Source organism: Narcine bancroftii, chromosome 1 (genome assembly GCF_036971445.1).
Source record: "Narcine bancroftii isolate sNarBan1 chromosome 1, sNarBan1.hap1, whole genome shotgun sequence".
NCBI lineage: Eukaryota > Metazoa > Chordata > Chondrichthyes > Torpediniformes > Narcinidae > Narcine > Narcine bancroftii.
In genome coordinates this window covers 77746783-77767343 of record NC_091469.1, presented here as the reverse complement: position 1 = coordinate 77767343, position 20561 = coordinate 77746783, and the positions used below count along the sequence as shown (strand labels likewise).

At 41.0% G+C, this 20561-nt stretch overlaps 1 protein-coding gene across 13 annotated transcripts in view; it reads right to left on the bottom strand.

Moving 5' to 3' along the window:
- LOC138760114 (protein prune homolog 2-like) overlaps positions 1–20561 on the bottom strand; it is a 134884-nt gene that overhangs the window by 63166 nt on the left and 51157 nt on the right. For all 13 annotated transcript variants that reach the window (XM_069930502.1, XM_069930516.1, XM_069930517.1 and 10 more), the window contains 2 exons: positions 19201–19280; positions 7041–7262 (listed from right to left, as the gene is read on the bottom strand). In XM_069930502.1, coding sequence (XP_069786603.1) covers positions 7041–7262; positions 19201–19280 — 302 coding nt within the window. The remainder of the gene's footprint in view (positions 1–7040; positions 7263–19200; positions 19281–20561) is intronic.

Genomic DNA, 20561 nt, shown 5'->3' with positions numbered 1-20561 from the left:
ATACAGAAAAGTCATTTAACCTTTACTGTCCAATTTACATTTCAAGTTTTATTAATGCTCATCTGATGCACCTAACTTGCACACTAACTAAGTAGACCCCAGAGGCTGTCCTGCATGAATAACTTCATTAATTTCCTTTGCATGATCATTCCTCAAATTTCATCTTGTCATGGAGCCTTGGAATAATGCAGCACAAAAATGGGGTCTTTGAGTCATCACAACCAAGCTGACTTTTTCACCCATAAAAATCTTACAAAGTTCATCACTTACAACCCTGAGTATTCTTTTTCCTGAGGGGCAGGCAGAATTTGTCCAATGCCTTAACATTTAAACTGGCATTAATTTCTGATTCCACCACCTCCTCTGGCAGCACAGACCAGATATCAAATACGCTCTGTGAACAAAAATCTTACCCCAAGATCACCTTCCTCCCACCTTAAAATTATCCACTCTAATTTTATACCCCTGGTATGAGAGAAAGATTTTGATTATCTACCCTAAATATATACCTTAAAATCTTACATATTTCCTACAGGTCACTTCTCCCTTAAACCAAAGCACAATAATCCAGGTGGCATCTGGTGAATTTGCTCTGTATTTTCTCTAATGAAATCTCATTCTTCATGTTTTGTGGTGACCAGAACTGCAAATTGTACTGTGACAGAATATATAGAAATATTTTTGGGAGATAAATTGGGAAAAGTTAGGGTAGTTTACATACACACACTTTAAAACAGATCTTATTTGACATACTAGAGAATTCATATTACAGAAACTGAAGAATGCCTATGAAGACTTCACAAGCTGATGTTAATTGTTGAATGAATGGACTATTGTCTTAAAGCAACAGCAAGAGACATACTGTCTCCTTATACCTTTTTACAAGGCTTTTGACAAGAGTGCTCAAAGGTCACTGATGGGTTATTGTTGACCTAAAAACAACAGATGAACCAGAAGACTGACTTCTATTGTTTGCTGGAGAAGGTCATGTTGTTTTGCAAGCACAGGGGGATCAGTCAAGCAAGATAGAGTCTCAGAGAGAGAGAGACAGACAGACAGAAAGTTGTCTCAGCAAATGTGTGGGACACTGAAAGCTGTAACAAGCAGAGAGGCTTGCTGAAACTGAAGCAGAAGCTGTTGGAACTGAGACAGAAGCTCCAGAGTGGAGGATGGCTGAAAGTACCAGCTGTCTAGTGTTTATCTTGGAATCGGGGAAACAGAAAGGAATTCTGTGGTAAACTGAAAGAAAGATGTTATCATCTGGAGAACCCTGAAGGGGCAAGTTTCATCAGCAAGACACGGAGGTGACTAATGGTAATGCCTCAGTTGTGGAAATCCTGGAACAACACATCTCTCTCTATAAAACCTACAAGAACCTTCCTGAGAGGTAACCATTTACCTTTCAAGCACCAAATCCTGGTGAACTTTATACATGTTAAATTCTGTGCACAGTATAAGAATTGCCTGTAACCAGTGAACTTAGAGGAATGAGAAGTGAGAACATTCCTAAATTTACACACACATTACATACATGTGTGCTTAGAATTAGAAGGGGGTTAAGTTGGGTTAAATTAGTAAGTTAAAAATAGAGATAAGTTAAAGTTTGATTCTGTTTTCATGTTTAATGATAATTAAAAGCAAATTTTGTTTAAGTAACCATTTGTCATGGCGAATATCAATTGCTGCTGGGTTTTGGGGTCCTTTGGGCTCGTAACAGTACTTCAAGTGCAGTTTTACCAGTGTTTTGCCAAGTTTTATCGCAATGACATGACTTTGTATTCTATGGCATGACCTATGCATCCAAGTATACTACATGCCTTCTTTGTCACTCTAGTCATCAGTAGGCCTTTTCAAGCTGCCATGTAAAATGGGGTTATCCAGGCAATTTGCCCAGTTAATGCCCCACTCATGCAGCAGGTTGAAAGGGTCCGACCTGCTCAGGGTAGTCCCAATTCAACTGGAAACCCAGTAATACTCACCTAGGTCACATCCTCCTGCGGCTTGAAACTGAAAACGGCTGAACCAGTTGTCCCAGTGACATCAGTGCTTATGCACTGGCATCACAGGGAAACCCCTGGTGAAGCGCCTGTCACAATTGGGACAGGAGAAAGAGGTCACTGCTGCAGGGCCGTGGAGTGGAAAGATCGCTATCATGGAGAAGGTGAGTCACTACTGCAGGGAAGGGGAAGAGTCGCTACCGTGGGGAAGGGGAGAGAAGAAGTTACCATGGGGTGGGGGCAGCGCAACTGATGGTGGGAAGGAGACTGACAGCCAGTGGGGGAGTGACTGAAAGCTGGTGGGGTGGACATGGGAAACTAGTTTGTGTGACGCATCACTTAGCATGTTATTGCACGGGCGGGATCCCCCTTAAATTGCTGGATTGGCGATTTACTGGGGCTATCCCCCGTCAGCTTAAAAGGTGCTGGAGGCAGCTTTGCCCCAATAATCACACCTGGGTCCCAGGAGGGCTACCCGGGTGCTGTAGTTTAAAAGCACCTTGTCTTGCTGCATTCAAGGAACTATGGATTTGGACTCCTGTGTCTGCCTGCCCATCAACATTGCCTTGTGCCCTACCATTTACTGTAATATGTTCTACTGTATTTTACTTCTCAAAATACACCCCTTCGCACTCATCAGGATTAAATTTCATCTGCACAAGTCAGTCAGGTAGAAGTAGCTTTCATTTTAAATAACAGGAGATTAGTCACAATTGCATTGGCAATAAATAAATAATTGTGAATGGTGACCACAAATAGAGAGGAGGGCAATTTGATGTTGAAGTAATCTATAGGAAATTGGAATGACAAAATCAATGAGGATATCCCAGACCAGGCTTTGTTAGCAACAATCAATGATAGGTAGGAATCAATGATAACCTAAAACAGCAATTTAACTCACAGATAGCACAAAACAAAACAAACATGATTTTTGGATACTACTGACTTTGGACCAAGGTGGTCACTTCAGGATTTCCTTTGGTGGGTATCCTGGGCCAAACATTCTCAACTGCCTGAACAAAGTCTTTCTTTCCATCATAAATCAAATATGGGAATGTTTACTATTGAATGCTGTATTTCCAAACACCACTCCTCAGAAAATGAATTCTTTCATGTTGTAACATTTGGAACACATTCATGTTTGGGTTGATGAGTGGAAATTAATATTCATCACAAAAATGTCAGACATTACCAACACGAGGGCATCTAATTCCCTCCCCAAACTCTTCAATAGTTTTACCTCAGTCAATTGCTCAATGTCAACATCTGGGGAGAGCTGGTTATTATTATTATTCAAAAAACTTAATTGGACCAGAAACATAAGCATGGAGCTACAATTCAGCAGAAAGGAACTTGTATTCCAACTCGCCATGCACCTCCCAGGATTGGAAGGATCAGGGCAACAGATAATCTATGACTTATTTTCCCATTGCTATCTAGATATGAAATGTATCATAATTTGGGCAGAGTGCTCCAACTCCTTTCTTTATTCACCAACAGTGGTATTGCAAGTATGGCTGCGGCTTCACAGCCCCAATGATCTGGATTTAGACCTGCTGCCTCACAGCCCCAATTATCTGGATTTAGACCTGCTGCCTCACAGCCCCAATGATCTGGATTTAGACCTGCTGCCTCACAGCCCCAATGATCTGGATTTAGACCTGCTGCCTCACAGCCCCAATGATCTGGATTTAGACCTGCTGCCTCACAGCCCCAATGATCTGGATTTAGACCTGCTGCCTCACAGCCCCAATGATCTGGATTTAGACCTGCTGCCTCGCAGCCCCAATGATCTGGATTTAGACCTGTTGCCTCACAGCCCCAATGATCTGGATTTAGACCTGCTGCCTCACAGCCCCAATGATCTGGATTTAGACCTGCTGCCTCACAGCCCCAATGATCTGGATTTAGACCTGACCTCTTGGTGTATATTCCTCAAATGACCACAAGAATTTTTCCTCAGAAGCACCAATTTCATCCCTCATCTGAAGGTGCACTGGTTGGTAGGTAAATAGTTACTAAAAGTTACTTTGAGGTGGATGATAGGACATTCAGGGTGGTGTTCATGGGCATGTGGGAGAGGATAGGCTACAGGGAAATAGGTGAGGGAATAGGTATGACCCACTTGATTTAAGTTTCAGACATTGGGGATTTAATGTTTCACCACCAAATGGAACCAATTTATAGCATGAGATCACACCATTCTCTCTGCTGGGCATCTGTGGACCAATGAAGAAAGTGTTCCTCAATTATTCCACATAAATCAAGAGATACCATTATCTTCTGGAGAGGTCACACTAAGCTCTGTGAAAGAACTGAAAATACCAACAAATTTCTGAACCACCATACAAGGTAAATTGAAAAGTACACAATTTTCAGATAAAAGGACTTGAATTATGGTTGAGGTTGCAAAAGAAGTGAACGACTGCAAGTAAACATGCCAGAGTAGCATTCTCATTTACAAATATTACTTTTCTTGTTGAAACAAATGCTGCACCACAATTTCTCTCATGATAAATTGCAAGAAGAATCACCAGTAAACTGATTCTACAAATCAACATTTAACATCATCTGTTCTTTTTCCTCTACCAACTGCTTTGCCAAATTGGTTTATCCATTTTAAATAAATAATCTAAATCCTGCACTGAAATATTAGACTTAGATAAATATATAAACCATTTCTCTGAAAAATATAAATTCTTGTCATAAGATTTTTGCAGTATAAAGTTATATTACATTACTTATTTCCATTCAGTCAATATTTATTGAATGTAACACAACTGAATGCATTCAATAGCCAAGTGAAAGCAGTTTAGTGAAAACAGGAATCAACAACATACAAGATATTTCCTTAATTTTTGGGTTCTAGAGAACTACAGCCACAGCTCCTGTGCAAATTTAACCAGAATTCCAGGATGCTAAATGGTTTGAAATATCGAGCAAGCTCATGTTGATAATTACTATCCTTGAGAAATGTAGAAAGTCCTGGTACAGGCAACATTTAAACAACTGCTTTTCTGAAAAGATAAATATCTGGAAATTTTTATAGCCTTCAGAAAGCCATAATGATATTAAATACCTTTGGCTACCTTTTGCATGGGCAAGATGAATAAGAAAGGAAAGAAATATCAGGCAAAAACGATGTGTTACATATTCATCAGCAGTTATCCATGATCATTTCAAGACAACGGAAAATCCATGCATGAAAATATTTTGAACAAAGCATTATTATAAAAAATAGAATTTGACAACAAGCCTGAAAGTATTTTCTTTTTCAGCACTGAACAGCATTTACAGATGTACACAATTAGAAATCTGAATACCTCTTTTTCTTTTTTATTTTATGCATGAGAGACAATGACCCCATTTTATGCAAGTGAGTGCTCAGTGATTAAAAGATTCCTTTGTGTACTCAGTAAATCCATGTACATTTCTTTGATTACAGACGATAAATACTAAATGCCATTTCAAGCTAAATCTGCAGCTCTTTTATAATGTTAAACCAAACTCTTCAATGTCCAGTATAACCAAAGATGAGCACATGACTTTCAATCAAACTCTTTCACAGAACAGAAATAGACATCATAGAACATTACAGTACAATACAGGCACTTCAGCTATGATGTCATGCCATCAACTTACTCCACTACAATCTAATCCTTCCCTGCTTCACATCCATAACCCTGTAATTTTCTTACATCCATGTGCTAATTTAATAGTCTTTTCAATGTTCCTAATGTACCAACTTCCACCACCATCCCCACCCAACACATTCTGCATTTTAAAAACATTTTCTCCGACGTCTCCCCTAAACTTTTCTCTACTCACCTTAAACACATATCCTCTGGTCCTTGCTATTGTCACTCCTGGAAAAAAAAATCCCATTTAGCCCCCTCTTCATTTTATATACCTCAATTAAATCTCCGCTTATCCTTTATTGTCTGTATCAGATGTACTTTTTCTTGTTATTTTGGCCTTACAGGTCATCTAGAAATTTTCAAGATCAACTGGTCAGATTTTTGATATTGAAGTAATAAATTAGCACAATTTAATGGAAGATGCATCATTTCCTACACCTTATGGGTGACACATGACCATTCGTGAACAAATGATCCTATTTGCAATTCAATTTTCTTCTTTTTTTTTTATTTTTTAAATTTTTTATTTTTCACACCATAAATCACATTAGCCATGATATACACTTTTTCTTTTTCACACATATACAGTGACTTTTTCTCCTTTTTGATGCAAAATTACTTCCCTCTTAAGATTAGATTCCAACAATTATATTTTTAAATTAGACACAGACCAACCCAAAGGTAAAAGACTAAGAATTTTAACAAGTTAATCTGCACTAGAATAATAGTTTTAGTGCAGAAGGAACAAAACACAGTCAAGTCCATCAGAGGCTCTGTCCTCTCATCTATTGAAGACATCTTAGCGAGGCAGCAAACGATATAAAGAACCCCAACACAAAGGTTACAACCACTACTTACTGCTTCCTTTGGAAAGAAAGTACAGAAGCCTCAAGGTTTCAAGGCACCTATTTATCCAACAGCTATCAGGCTCTTGATCTTCCAACTACCCTATCATAAACCACTCCAGCATCACAAAAAGGCTCGTCTAATGCCAGTAAAATGCTGATTTTTCCCTTGCATGTCTGTTACTGTGAATATTTACTATCTGTTTGTACAACGATGTAATCTATATTATTTGGGTTGCTTTTTTTAAAATTTAAACAAAGTACCTGTTTGTCTGCAACAAATATGTTCTATGACAATGAATTCGTTATCAATTATCATTAATGACCTTGCAATATACTGGCCAAAGGTATCCCTTTGAGGATGATAAAATATGAGATAAATGCAGTACTGACAAAAGAAATATAAAACTGGCTCTTTTGGTATAACTTGGAAATTTAAAGTGGCAAACTAACCATCTTGGCAAAGCATATCCATAAACAGTAAATCAATAAAACACCAATACAGTTGAAGCAGAATTATGAAGAATTATCTAGAGAAGGTAACAAAATGTGTTTTTTACCTTCCCACTCCAGTTCATTACCCTGCCCTGAATATTCAAGTGAATCTGCCTCATCTGGAGTCTCAAGGTCATCTACATTGATGTCAAGATCTTCGGGAGAATCAAGGTTATCATCAGAAAGTACTGATTCTTCACTTTGGTCAAGAGAAAGACTGATTTCAGGAGCGATAAGCTTTTTCTTCCCAGGATGAGTTCCATTGAGATCCAGTGAATTTGGTGGTGCTGAGTAAAAAAAAAGGGGAAAATAATTAAAATTTCTTATCGAGATGTCTTTTTAAAAATCAAAATTCGGCACTTTGTTGCACTCATGATTATGAGAGGAGTCGCAAAATCAACTAGTGTGATTTACAATTACCCTCTTTAGCACCCTCCTGCGGACAAATTAATATACACATTTAATCAACAATGGAACAATAATTGTTCAAGTTAAAGCTTCAGATATTTCCTTATTTAAAGGGAAAGCTTGAAAAATGTGTTACAAAATTCTATATCTTCGTTCAGTGGAGTATTGTTTCTATATTCTATTCATACACATAATCCTCATAATTAATATTTTCTGACACTAACACTAGTGGAAAATAGAAATATCCATCTAAAATTACACCCCCATAAATAATATATGAAAGAGCTCCTTTGAAATAGCTATTCTTTGACAATGAATTGTTTCGATCAATAAAGTCGATCCAACATCTAGTTCAGCCTGAGGTCAATGATCTGAGCAGGATCATTGAGCTAAACAGGAGAGATTCAGAACATATCTGGTAACTCAAACCTGGAGATGCCTGAGCTGCTGCAGTCCACCATCAACAATCAAAAAATATTTTGGCATGAACTTCAGCCTTCTGACCATATCCCTCATTTATTTTAATGCAATGAAGGCAGTGAATTATCCTGGTTCAATGAAGAGTACGCAAGGGTATGTTGGGACCAACAGCAGAAAATACCATAAAAGTTGTTAACAAGTTGACAAAGCTGCAGCTTGGGACTACTTTTATAACGAAGAAGACAAACAGCAAACAATGTATGAAGCTGACTGATTCCATGATTAAGAGATCAAACCTCTTCAGTCTTGATGCACCTAGTCATGAATAATTGGAATGGAGGAGATTCCAAATCTCCACCATCAAAGAAATAAGACTATAGTCAATACAATTATTCAAAATAACTAAAAACAACTTTGAACATTGGATTCAATTAAAATTATGAGACAAAAACAATTATTCTACCAATATACTGAACACCTGTACTCAATTATTGGCTGGACTGAGAAACATTACCCACATTTATACAATTCACAAAAAAAAACCAAACCAATTTGGCTAATTATCAACCAATTAGTCTGCTCACAATAGGCTTTTTCAGGTGCATTCTACGCTAAGAATGCGCCTGAAGAAGCAGAAGCGGCCCTTTAAATTGCTGTTCAGGTGGCAGTTTTTAAAGCGCAACGCTGGCCACCTGAAGGACACAGCTGCACAGGAGGCGGCTCTGAGCACACCCCGGCTCCTGCTCAGTGTCAGCTGTGATCAGCAGCCTGACCCTTTAACATCCGCTTTCATTGCATTGTCTCCATAAAAATAGCCCGATTTCCCAGGCTAACTTCCCCAACATGAACTCCTTTGCTCCAGTCAGTCAGCTATGTTGTTGCACATCAAGCCACAAACTCCTGAAGCAGATTTGAGTTCTTCATGGGAAGAGACCAGCGAGTTGACAGAGGAAATGTTTTAAGAATATTCTCAAAAGCTCCTTGAAAAAACAAAATCTCTCCATCGACTTCTGAGAATCTGTATCATGGTGACTCCAAATAGAGAGAGAGAATTCTGAATGGCAGTGAAGACTTTGAATACAGACATCAAGAGGACAGAAATTTGAGAAGACTGAAGTGTTAAAGAGAGTGAAGCTGGGAAAGACTAAAGTATTTTAAACATAGAAGGGGAAAGAGGATAACCAGGAAAAGAATAGGATCATTAAGGACAAAAATAGCATTTAGCCAGAGAATGTAAGTGAAGTCTTTAATAAATAGTTCTCATCTATGCTCATGATGGACTCTAGAGTGTCATTATAATATGAGAATTCAAGGAGATGAATAATGAAAATTAAGAAGCTGGAGAGAAGATAGTAAGAGTAATGGTCTTCAAGGTTGATAAACCCCAAACTTAATGAGATGCCTGGAAGAAAAGGGAAGAGATTACTGGGGTTCAAGCAGAATTTTAAAAATATGTTCTGGCTATAGATGCAATGCCAGATGAATGTAGAACAACACATATAAAACATAGAAAATAGAACACTACACCTGGATTGAATTCGTCCATCGTTATTGAATGAAGGTCTACCGGGACCAATGCCTGAAGAGGGCGCACAAAATCAGTGAAACGGGGCGGACTCGAAAGGCCAACATGGCCTGTTTCCGCTCCATAAATGGTTATATGGTTATATAGCACTGTACAGGCCCTTTGGGCCATGATGTTTTGCTGACCTAGATAAAATTACTGCCTGATCAATCAAACCCATTTCAACCTCATTATCCATAACGCTTTATTTTTCTTACATCCATGTGCTGATCTAAGAGTCTTTTACATGTCCCTATGTGCAAGTTTCCAATATCATCCCCAACAATTCATTCCAGGCACCCTCTACTCTCTGTGTAAGAAAAAACAATGAAGTCCGATGACTCCTCTAAATTTACAATGGCCTCTATAATGTTTGGGACAAAGACACCATTTTTTTCCTTTATTTGCCTGTGTTCCACAGTTATAAAATGGTAATCAAATAATTCACATGTAATTGAAGTGCAAATTCCAGATTTTGTTCAAGCTTATTTCTATACATTTTGGTTTGACCATGGGATGTTACAGCACTTTTTATACATAGTTTTCCTATTTCAGGGCACCATAGCATTTGAGACATTTGGCTTCACAGGTGCTTGTGAATAGTTAGGTATTTTTACTTGCTTCATTGGTGCAGGGATAAGAGAGCTAGGCTTGCTTCTAAGCATTTGATCATCGTTGGAGGCTGTAGTTGCCATTTTTCAACACGAGGACCAGAGTTGTGCCATTAAAAGTAAAAGAAGCCATTATGAGGCTGAAAAACAAGAATAAAACAGTAAGAGACATCGCCTAAACCTTAGATTTACCAAAGTCAACTGGAACATCATTAAGAAGAAAGAGCATACTGGTAATCGAAAGGGACAGGTAGGTCAAAGAAGACTCCACTGCTGATAGCAGAAGAATTCTCATCATGAAGAAGAAAAATCCTGAAACACTCATCTGACAGCTGAAAAAAAAATTGCAGAAGCAGCTGTGGATGTGTCACTAACTATTGTCTGTAGAAGACATGAATAGAATTACAAAGGGAACACCACAAGATGCAAACCATTAGTTAGCCACAGAAACAGGATGTCAGATTACAGTTTGCAAAGAAGGATTTAAAAGAGCCTGCAGAATTCTGGAAAAAAGGTCTTGTGGACAGATGAGACCAAGATTTACATCCATGCCTGAGTAATCACAAGATGACTGCATTAGAGGCCTGGCAGAGCATCACCAGTGAAGACTTAGCACCTGGTGATCATAGTTATTACAGGCAAGGGATGTGCAACAAAGTACTAAATTTACATACAACTGCTATGTCCCAAATATTATGATGCCCTGTAATGAGGGGACTATGTATAAAAGTGCTGTAATTTCTACAGGGTTAAACCAAAATGTATACAAATAACCTTGAATAAAATCTGGGAAGTGCACTTTAATCATGTGAATTGTTTGATACAAATTTTAAAATGTGGAGAACAGGGCAAATGAAGGGAAAAATATATATATTTCTCCCAAACATTATAGAGGGCATCGTATCTCCATAAATGGACATCCTCTTGTCTAAGCCACTGTCGCTCTAGGAAAATTGTTCACTGTCCCCCCCCTATCTATGGCTCTCATAAAATTATACACGTATTAAGTTGGTTCTAATCCTCTAAAACTCTAAAGAGAAAAGTTATAGCTCAATCAACTTTTCTTCATATGCAGGCATCATGCTGGTATATCTCCTCTGTACCTTCTCTAAAGCTTCCTTATTCTTCCCATAATGAAGCAACTGGAGCTGAACAATACTGTAAGTGTCATGGTACCTTTATTGACCAAATACAAAGGATATACTAGGGAATTATAGGCCCATGGTTTAACATCAATAGTTACTGGACAACAAGGAACTGTTGCTGGGACCTTTGCTTTGTGTTATATTCACAAATGATTTGTCTATTTGGTTTACCAAATAACATAGACCTGCCTGAAAATAACTAATTTCTGGAGAAGCCTTTTCAAGACAACAATATATGCTTTAGCGCTTGTAATACAACTCATTGTAGACCTTTGTAAATTAAAGCAACCACTAAAAGCAATGCATAATGAGAATATCAGAATGTCAGCAAAAAAATAATTAATAACTTGGAAGTGACACAAGAATGTCTGCAGAGATTGTGATTGCAATAAATACACAAAATTGCTGGAGAAACTCAGCAGGCCCTTCAGTGTCCATAGGAAGCAAAGCTTGAGAGCAGCAGGGAGTGCTGTTGGTTATACATCTTTGTCTTCTTTTGTTTGATGTTGCAGAACCTGCTGAATTCCTCCAGCAAATTTTATGCATTAGAGTCAAGGGATATGGGGAGGAGGTAGGAACGGGGAACTGATTGTGGATGATCCGCCATGATCACAATGAATGGCGGTGCTGGCTTGAAGGGCCTGCACCTATTGTCTATTGTGAGTTTAGGGGGGAAGTTGGAAAACCACTACTCTAAAGCTGTAATAAAGCAATTGTTTGAAAACCTCATCCGTTCAATAGTGTGGGTGCATTTACTACTTTTGTCCAGATTGCTGGTGGGAATCATAACGTATTATTTTGTGTAGTATGTGTCATGCGCAGGATATGCAAAATAGCTAAGTAATTGAATGCTTTGCTTTTAATCTCAAATAATTTTGTTTGCAAAGTTTATTTAAACATCCAAACATATAAATTAAAAACATTGGCAGGGAAACCAAAAAAATCTTCTGTTGCTTGTGTCTAACACATTGCACATAAGTGCTGGAAACCTCAGCAGGCCAAGGAGCATCCGTACAAAGTAAATGGAACTTGATCATTTGGGTCTGAGCCCTTCGTCAAGAGTGTCAAAAATTAGGCAGACATCTGAATAAAAAAGGTAGGCAGAGTGGTGGGAAAGGAAAGGAGCAGAGGCTACAACAGGTGAGAGTTTATTGGTGAATACAGGTGGGAGGTTAGAAGAGAAAGAAGCTGAGAAATGGTAGAGGGAGAAGGCAGGAGCAAAAAAATATATCTCTTCAACAGGAGAAAGGGAAGATGGTGAAGACCTGGTGGAAGGGAGACAGAGCTACGAGGAAAAAGAAAGACAGGGACAGGGGCTAATGGAACACGTGGTACGGTACTAAATACTCTAAATGTCCTTCCTAAACATTTCTAGTTTATTCTCCTCCTTTATGCCAGTCCTTAAAATCCATCTCCAGTTTCTAATGTAGCTCAGAGTCACCATGTCTAGGAATGCTCACCTCGAGGAAAGGGTGCAGAGGAGATTTGCCAGGATGTTGCGTGGATTTGAAAATAAGTCTTATGAAGCAAAGTTAGCAGAGCTGGGACTTTTATCTTTGGAGTGAAGAAAGATGAGAGAGTTAAGATTCTGAGAGACAGCCAGCACCTTTTTTCCCCCCAGGGCAGGAATAGCAAACACCAGGGTACATCTCTGCAAAGTGAAGGAAGGAAAGTTAAGGGGAGACATCAGGGGCAAAATTTTCCACACAGTGATTTGTGAGTGCCTGGAATGCCTCGCCAAGGATGGTGATGAAGGTTGAAACATTAGCATCATTTAAGAGACTCTTTGACAGGTACATGGATGAATGAAAAAATAAAGGGTTACGAGGTGGGAAGGGTTTAATTTTTCTTTTGGTAGGAATACATAGGCCAGCACAACATTGAGGGCCGAAGATATTTTACTGTTCTGTAATGTTTTATATTTTGGGATGTTTCACGACATTGAAGTATTCACTATATATGGGGCTATAGTTCAATGCACTAAACAAGATACCAATGGAGAAATTTAGCTGAAATGCTTGATGCACTATCAATAACTCAAATGAATCGAGCTACAGAACAATAGGCTTTTATCTACAATAAACGTGAAGGTCATCCTGAGCTGTGACCCAGGCTTTCTGGTGAGGGTTATGATGTTGGAGCCTTTATACAGGGCCAAGAGGGAGAAGCCACGGGTACAGTCACTGAACAGGACAGAGCCAGATTAATGAGTGTACAGCAGTTCACCACATTGACCCTTTTTTTAAAGAAATTTTGTCAGGCGGGGTGATGTGGGGCACAAAGTCTTACAGGTTAAGTCTGTCCAGCGGCCTGGTCTTCTGTTGTGGCCAGCAGAGAATCAGTTGCTCTACCATAGCTGGGGCTGTTGTTTTATTCTGGACCTCCAGTGCAGTATCGACCTACTGGGGGCTTGGTGACTCGACCGGAGTGACTGGGGCGGTGCTAGGGTGCCATAGTATGTAGTGTGTGTCTATGGGAAAGATGGTACTATTTGGTGGGTGTGCTCCTTCCTCATATGCAAGGTCCCAGATGGAGACAGTTTCCTCATGCCATCTGGGTAGGCCACGTATGCATATTGGGGGGTTCACATGGATCCTTTCTACCTGTTGGTCAGTTTTATGGCCCCTCACATGCATCCATAGCAGGACTGGCACTGGGGACATAAACCAAGATGGCAGAGTAGTCCCCAGTGCGGACTTCCTGGGGAAGGAGAACATTCATTCATGAGGGATAGCATTGGTGGTAGTACATAACAGTGTGCAGCGCTTCAGGAAGGACCTCCTGCTCAAGAAAGTGTTATGAAAACAGTTAATGCTAGATACCAAATGGTTCAATATTATTTCCTCCATCAATTATATTATATGCCAAATAAATTAAACGGACTTAATCCTAATTATTTATATAAGTGTTTTCGATGTACAAAAGAAATAGGGACTTTTTAAAATTCAGTGTGGTCTTGTGAAAAAGTAGAAAGGTTTTGGAATGATTTGAGTCTATTCTTAGGACAAATTATGAAGATAAAGATACAAAAGGATCCAAAACACTTTTTATTTGGGTATATATATCTGAAAAGGATACAAAATTGAAATTGGATAAATGCCAAGAAAATTTTAAAAATATAGCAATAGCGACTGCAAAGAAATATATGGTGATAACATGGAAAGCTGATAATGAAGTATTATTAAGTAGATGGCATAGTGAAATGCAAAATTGTATACCTTCAGAAAAAAATTACATATAGTGTGAGGAATCAAGTTGAAATTTTTTATAGCATTTGGAAACCATATATTGATTTTATGAATAAATTTCCGTCCACTTCTTCCACTCCTCTCAATTAGAAATTATAATACTAATTAATGAATACATATATGCTAGGGCTATTGTTTCTTTTCTTCCTTTTTTTCTTACTTTTGGGAGAGAGGGAGGTTTGGGAGAAAAATCTGTTCTTTTTTTTGAATCACTATGTATGATCAAATGATTAATTATTATTAAATTTTTTTGTCTGTATTGATACAAATGATACATAAAATTTTCAAAAAAAGGAGGTTCCTCCTGCAAGTGAGAGACTGGCAATCCCCTGGACTTAAGGGCAGGGAGGATGGCCTTCCACACAGTGGTGTTCTTCCTCTCCACCTGGCTGTTCCTTCGGGGGTTATAACTAGTGGTCCTGTTGGTGGCGATACCACTGGCCAGTAGGAATTGGTGAAGCTTATCGCTCATGAATGAGGAACCCCCAGTCGCTGTGGACATATGACGGGTACCCAATTAAAGTGAACAAGTTGCGAAGTGCCCTGATGACTGTGGTGGTGGTGGTCATGTCTGCATAGGGGATGGCAAAGGGGAAACGTGACTACCCATCGATGACCGTGAGGAAATAGACATTGTGGTTGGTGGAGGGAAGGGGGCCCTTGAAATCCAAACTCAGATGTTCAAAAGGACATTTGGCTTTCACCAGGTGCACACTCTCTGGTTGGTAGAAGTGCAGTTTGCACTCCGTGCAAGTCCCTGGTCTTGTCTCTGACATCCCCGATATTGTACGGTAGGTTATGAGATTTGATGAAGCGGAAACATCTCGTGACACTGGGGTGGCAGAAGTCATTGTGGAGGGTTTTTAGGCAGTCTATCTGTACTCTGGCATGTCCCTCAGGACAGGGCATCAGGTGGCTCATTGAGCTTTCCTGGCTGATGCAGGATATTATAGTTATAGGTGGAGAGTTCGATCCTTCAGTTCAAAATTTTATCATTCTTTATCTTCCCCCGCTGTTTGTTGTTATACATGAATGCCACAGCCCATTGGTCCGTGAGCAGGGTAAAATGTCTGCCGGCCAGGTAATAGCTCCAGTGCTGGACCGCCTCAGCTATTGCCTAAGCCTCCTTCTCTTTTTTTCCCCCTTAATTTATTTATTTATTTTTCTTTTAATTTTTTAAAATTTTTCACACTATGAACCATATTAATCAAAATACAGACAAACATTTCCCTCTTGAATATACACAGTGTCATTTTCTCCCCTTTTCCCCCCTCCTTTCCCTCCCTCCTTCCCACCCCCCTCCAAACCCACTAAACGTTCAACATATACAATACAATAAACCCATTAAACAATGTCATCACACAATGAAAATAAACAAGAAAATTGTGTCATCTACTTTTACACACTGGGTCAGTTCAATTCGTCCTCTCATTCTATTATTTTAGGGGGTGGAGGTCCATGTATAGCTCTCTGTTGTGTTCCTTGTATAGTTCCCAAATTTGTTCGAATACTGTGACTTTATTTTTTTAAATTATATTTAAGCAGGTCAACTAGGCAGGGATGTCCACTATCTCCCTCACTGTTCGCTTTAGCTATAGAACCCTTGGCTGATCTGATAGGAACAAAAAATAAAATAAAAGGGATAAAAATAAAAGAGAAGGAATATAAAATCAGTTTATTTGCAGATGATGTCATAGTATACTTAACAGAACCAGAATTATCAATAAAAGAATTACATAAGAAATTGAAGGAAAACGGAGAAATATTGGGGTAGAAGATCAACGCAAATAAAAGTGAGGCGATGCCAATGAATAATGCAGATTTCACAAAGTTTAAGAAAGAATCACCATTTAAATGGCAAACACAAGCAATCCGATACATAGGTATTAGACTAGATAATAATTTAGGCCATCTATACAAATTAAATTATCAGCCTCCTTCTCAATGGAGGAGTGTCAGAATTCAGGGCCCTGGAGGGTATGGAAGAAGGCGGCCATGGGGCAACCTGCCTGGTTCAGGGTGCCGGCCAGGGCGAAATCGGGCGCGCCGCTCTCAACCTGAAACAGGGCAAATTCATCCACTACATTCGTTGCGGCTTTAGGGATGTCTTCTTTTATGCCACTGAAGGCTACCTGGGCCTCTTTTGTCAGGGGGAAGGATGTGGACTTGATAAGGGAGTGGGCTTTGTTCGCATAATTAGGCACCAACTGGGTGTAGCAGGAAAAGAACCCCAGGCTCCTTTTCAGGGCCTTGAGGCAAGGGGAAGGGAGAGCTCTAGCAGTGGGTGCATGCAGTCAGTGTCAGGGCCAATGACTCCACTCTCCACAACACAGTCAAAGATCACCAGGCAGGTAGTGCAGAAAACTCATTTATCCCTGTTTTAGGTTAGATGTAGGTGTTTGGCAGTTGTGAGGAATTTCTGACGGTTGGTGTCATGATCTTGCAAGTCGTGGCCGCAAATTGTGATGTTATCCAGATAGGGGAAGGCGACACACAGGTCATTTTGGTCCACCATCCGGTCTATCTCCCACTGGAAGACGGAGACACCATTGGTAACACCAAAGGGGATCCTGAGGAAATGGTAGAGGCAGCCATCTGCCTCGAAGGTGGTGTATTGCAGTCCTCCAGGCGGATGGGGAGCTGGTGGTAGGCAAATTTAAAGTCGATCATGGAGAACACACGATATTGGGCAATTTGATTGACCATGTCCGCAATATGAGGGGGTACGCATCCAGCTGCATATACAGGTTAATATTCTGGCTATAATCAATCATCATTCTGTGTTTACCCCCATCCTTGACCACCACCACTTGGGCTCTCCACAAGCTGGTACTGGCCTCAATGATCCCCTCATTCAGGAGTTGCCAGACCTCCGCTTTAATAAATGCCCTGTCCTCTTCACTATATCGCCTGCTTTTTGTAGCGACTGGTTTACAGATGGAGGTGCGGTTCATGAACAGCGGTGGGGGATCAATATGGTTGTGCTGGTGGGGGATGTGTGGTGGCAGGACCACGTGCTGACGAACTGTGGGTTGCTGACCATAGGCGGGTTGAGGGGGGGGGGCAAGGGGACCATCGTATTGCATTGTAATATTCTTTAAGTGGCACTGAAAGTCCAACCCCAGCAGCTCTGGTGCGCAGGGCTGTGGCATGATGAAGAGTTTAAAGTCCCTGTAAGTCAAGCTCCGCACGGTCAGTGTAATGGTGGTGTAGTTGAGGATCTCTGCTGAGTGAGACTTTGAGGCCAGGGCAATTTTATAACTTACTGGCTTTGCTTTAAGGGAGTAGCGCTGCACCATATCAGGGTGGATAAAGCTCTCAGTGCTCCTGCTATCAAAAAGGCATCTTGTCACCTGATCGTTGATTGAGATGTCCATCATAGATTGGGAGAGTGATGTGGACTATTTTGGTCCAGCACCACAGAGGCTAGTGTCAGTTCGTGCTCTGGCCCATGTTGACTTGTAGTCTGGGAGCATAATGGCAGCACTGATGTGGGGGAGCAATTATCACTGGAAGTTGGCAGCTTTCAAGATGGCGGTCACTATGTTGTAGCGTGGTTGCCCTGGAAGATGATGGCTGCCAATATGGCGGCTCCCATGCTCCACACGCGGTGGTGCTGGGACTGGAAGGCAGCTGAGATCGACATACCTTCACGTAATGTTTCTTTTTTCTGCATTTCGCCAGGTACTGTTTTCCGGGGTGCTTTGGTTGGTCACAAAAGTAGCACTTTGGGTGTTCCTGGGAAACTGTGGCTGTGGTGGGTTCATTTATCGAACGTGGCAGCAGGCTGCTGGTCTGGAAATCCGCATCGCAAGATGGCGGCCCACGTGCGGACCCTGCGTCATTCGCTGAGTAAGCTTCCATGTTATGGAGGCCGATCTCCAGCAATTTCACGAGGTCAATTGCTTCTTTCAAGTCCAACTTACTCTACCCAAGTAGCCTCTGGCGCATGTCGTCTGACCTGATGCCTGAAACATAGGTGTCCCAGTTATGTTCTCCATGTTTCAGGTGGCTGACGCCAACTAGAAGTTACGCGCTTGGGCAAGTCCCTGCAGGGCCCAAAGGAATTCCTCGCTTGATTCACCCGGTCACTGACTGTGGGTAGCCAGCATGTGCCTGGCATATACCTCATTGACTTTCTCCCTGAACTGGTCCTTGAGTATATTCATTGCCTTGTGTATATTGACGCGTCCCTGACTATTAGGAACACTTGATGTCTGACCCGGGAGAAGAGTAGTGCAGCTTGTTTGCCTCCATAGCCACAACTCCAGTGGGTCTGTAGAAAGACCTCAAAGCAGTATAGCCAGAGTTCAAAGCAGTCTGAGGCCTCTGGCGATTGTGGATCGATCTCCATCTTATCAAGCTTCAAGAGCTGTTCCATTGTTGGAAAAAAATTATTGTAAATAAAATTGATGCAGTGACCCAGGCTTTCTGGGGAGGGGTTATGGTGTTGGGGCTTTTATACAGGGTCAAGAGGGAGAAGCCATGGGTACAGTCTCAGTTGTGAACACAACTAATAAAAAAGGTTTAGATCAAAATATCAAATTGTAAAATAACTATATATGAATTTGTTCTTTATATATCAGCTTCAAGTGATTCCAAGTTTTAAGTACAGGCCACATCAGCATTTAAAAAGAACAAAATAAACAGGAAGAAAATGAAAGCGATTTATTCTATGTAAATAACTCATTCTTTCACACCTGCCAGCTTTCTGACTTAGCATTGTCTTTAAATTTTAGGTCACACAAAATAATAATACCATACTATTAATTCTCAGCACATTATTTTGCTGAATTATTTATAAATTGAATTAAACGGACTCTTCTTACCAGGTCTGCTATCTTCAGCTAAGGGACTTAGCGCACCCTCATCAAAGGGGATGTCCATGCCCACATCCTCTGTCACTGATCTGCAAAAGACAAACACACACCAAAGTAATAACTGCTGAGGTTAGTGATGCCATATTGATGCATGTGTATCACTGACAAGGCAACATTATTTTCAAGGACTAATCTCTCAAAGCATACCACAACAAAGTTTTTCAGCCACTTTGCACACTGCAGATTCCCAAAAGCAGCAACATGACAATGACTGCAATTGTTTATTTAGTGATGTGGCTCAAGGAATAAACATTGCCTGGAACACAGGCAGAACCTTTCTGTTCTTCAACATTTGCGTTTCAAAGAAGTCATTTGATTAGCTGTACTCAGTAGGCCCTTTCAAGCAAGGTGGAGGTTCTTTGCCCTTACATCGGGACACTTACCTTTCTGTATGTGCCATAGCGGCTCTAAGGCACCAACCGAATCCAACCCTTCTCCGGGAAGGATAATCAGTGGAGCACAACGCTCCGCCGCCTCACATGAATATACAGCAGCTGCAAGTGGCTGGCTGATGAAGCCGTCAGCCTGCGACCCATCTCCCCACTCACCCTTCTTTCTCCATGACCCCCTCAAGGCAGGGGCGGTGGGTGGGAGCTGTCAGGCAACGGAGACCGGAAGGAGCCGTCATGGGACCGAGGGCCGGCGGGAGCTATCAGGGCAGCTGGGGCCGGCGGGAGCAGTCAGGCATCGGGGGCCGGCAGGAGCCGTCAAGGCAGCAAGGGCCAGTGGGAGCCGTCAGGGGGTGGCCGGTGCAGGCTGTAACAGCCTCACTGGGCCACTTTGGCCTTCTAAGCCGCTCCCTGCAGCTCAAAATGCAGCAGAGCAATGGTTGTCTTCCCTACCCATAATCCCCCATGCAGCTGGAACTGTTCTGGGAAACACAGAGGTGTGTGGGGGATTATGGGTAGGGAAGATGGCCATTGCTCTGCTACATATTTATGATGGTGGCGTTACAGCATCAGTTGCCCTGCCTCCATTGGATCCGGAGAGTGCTACATGGGGCCGCTCAACATGAAGGTGATGCTGAAGCTGCCTTTTAGGGCTGCTCTATGAAAAGTAAGTTTTTTTTTCCCTCCACAGTTGTAGCCAGCCTCCAGGCAGAGACCTGACATGAAATGGCCTCTAGATGATGTAACTTAAGGTTTCACATATGAAAAGCATGTAAATTCTTAGCATAATTTCTTGGTTTTGTCTTTTGTTGGAATGGGAAGGGGCTCGTATCAACCCTTAATCCAAAAAGGAGAGATGATAAGAAATGTCAGCAGGCTTGCCGTTTTTAATGATAGTAATTATAGATGCAATGCAACGAG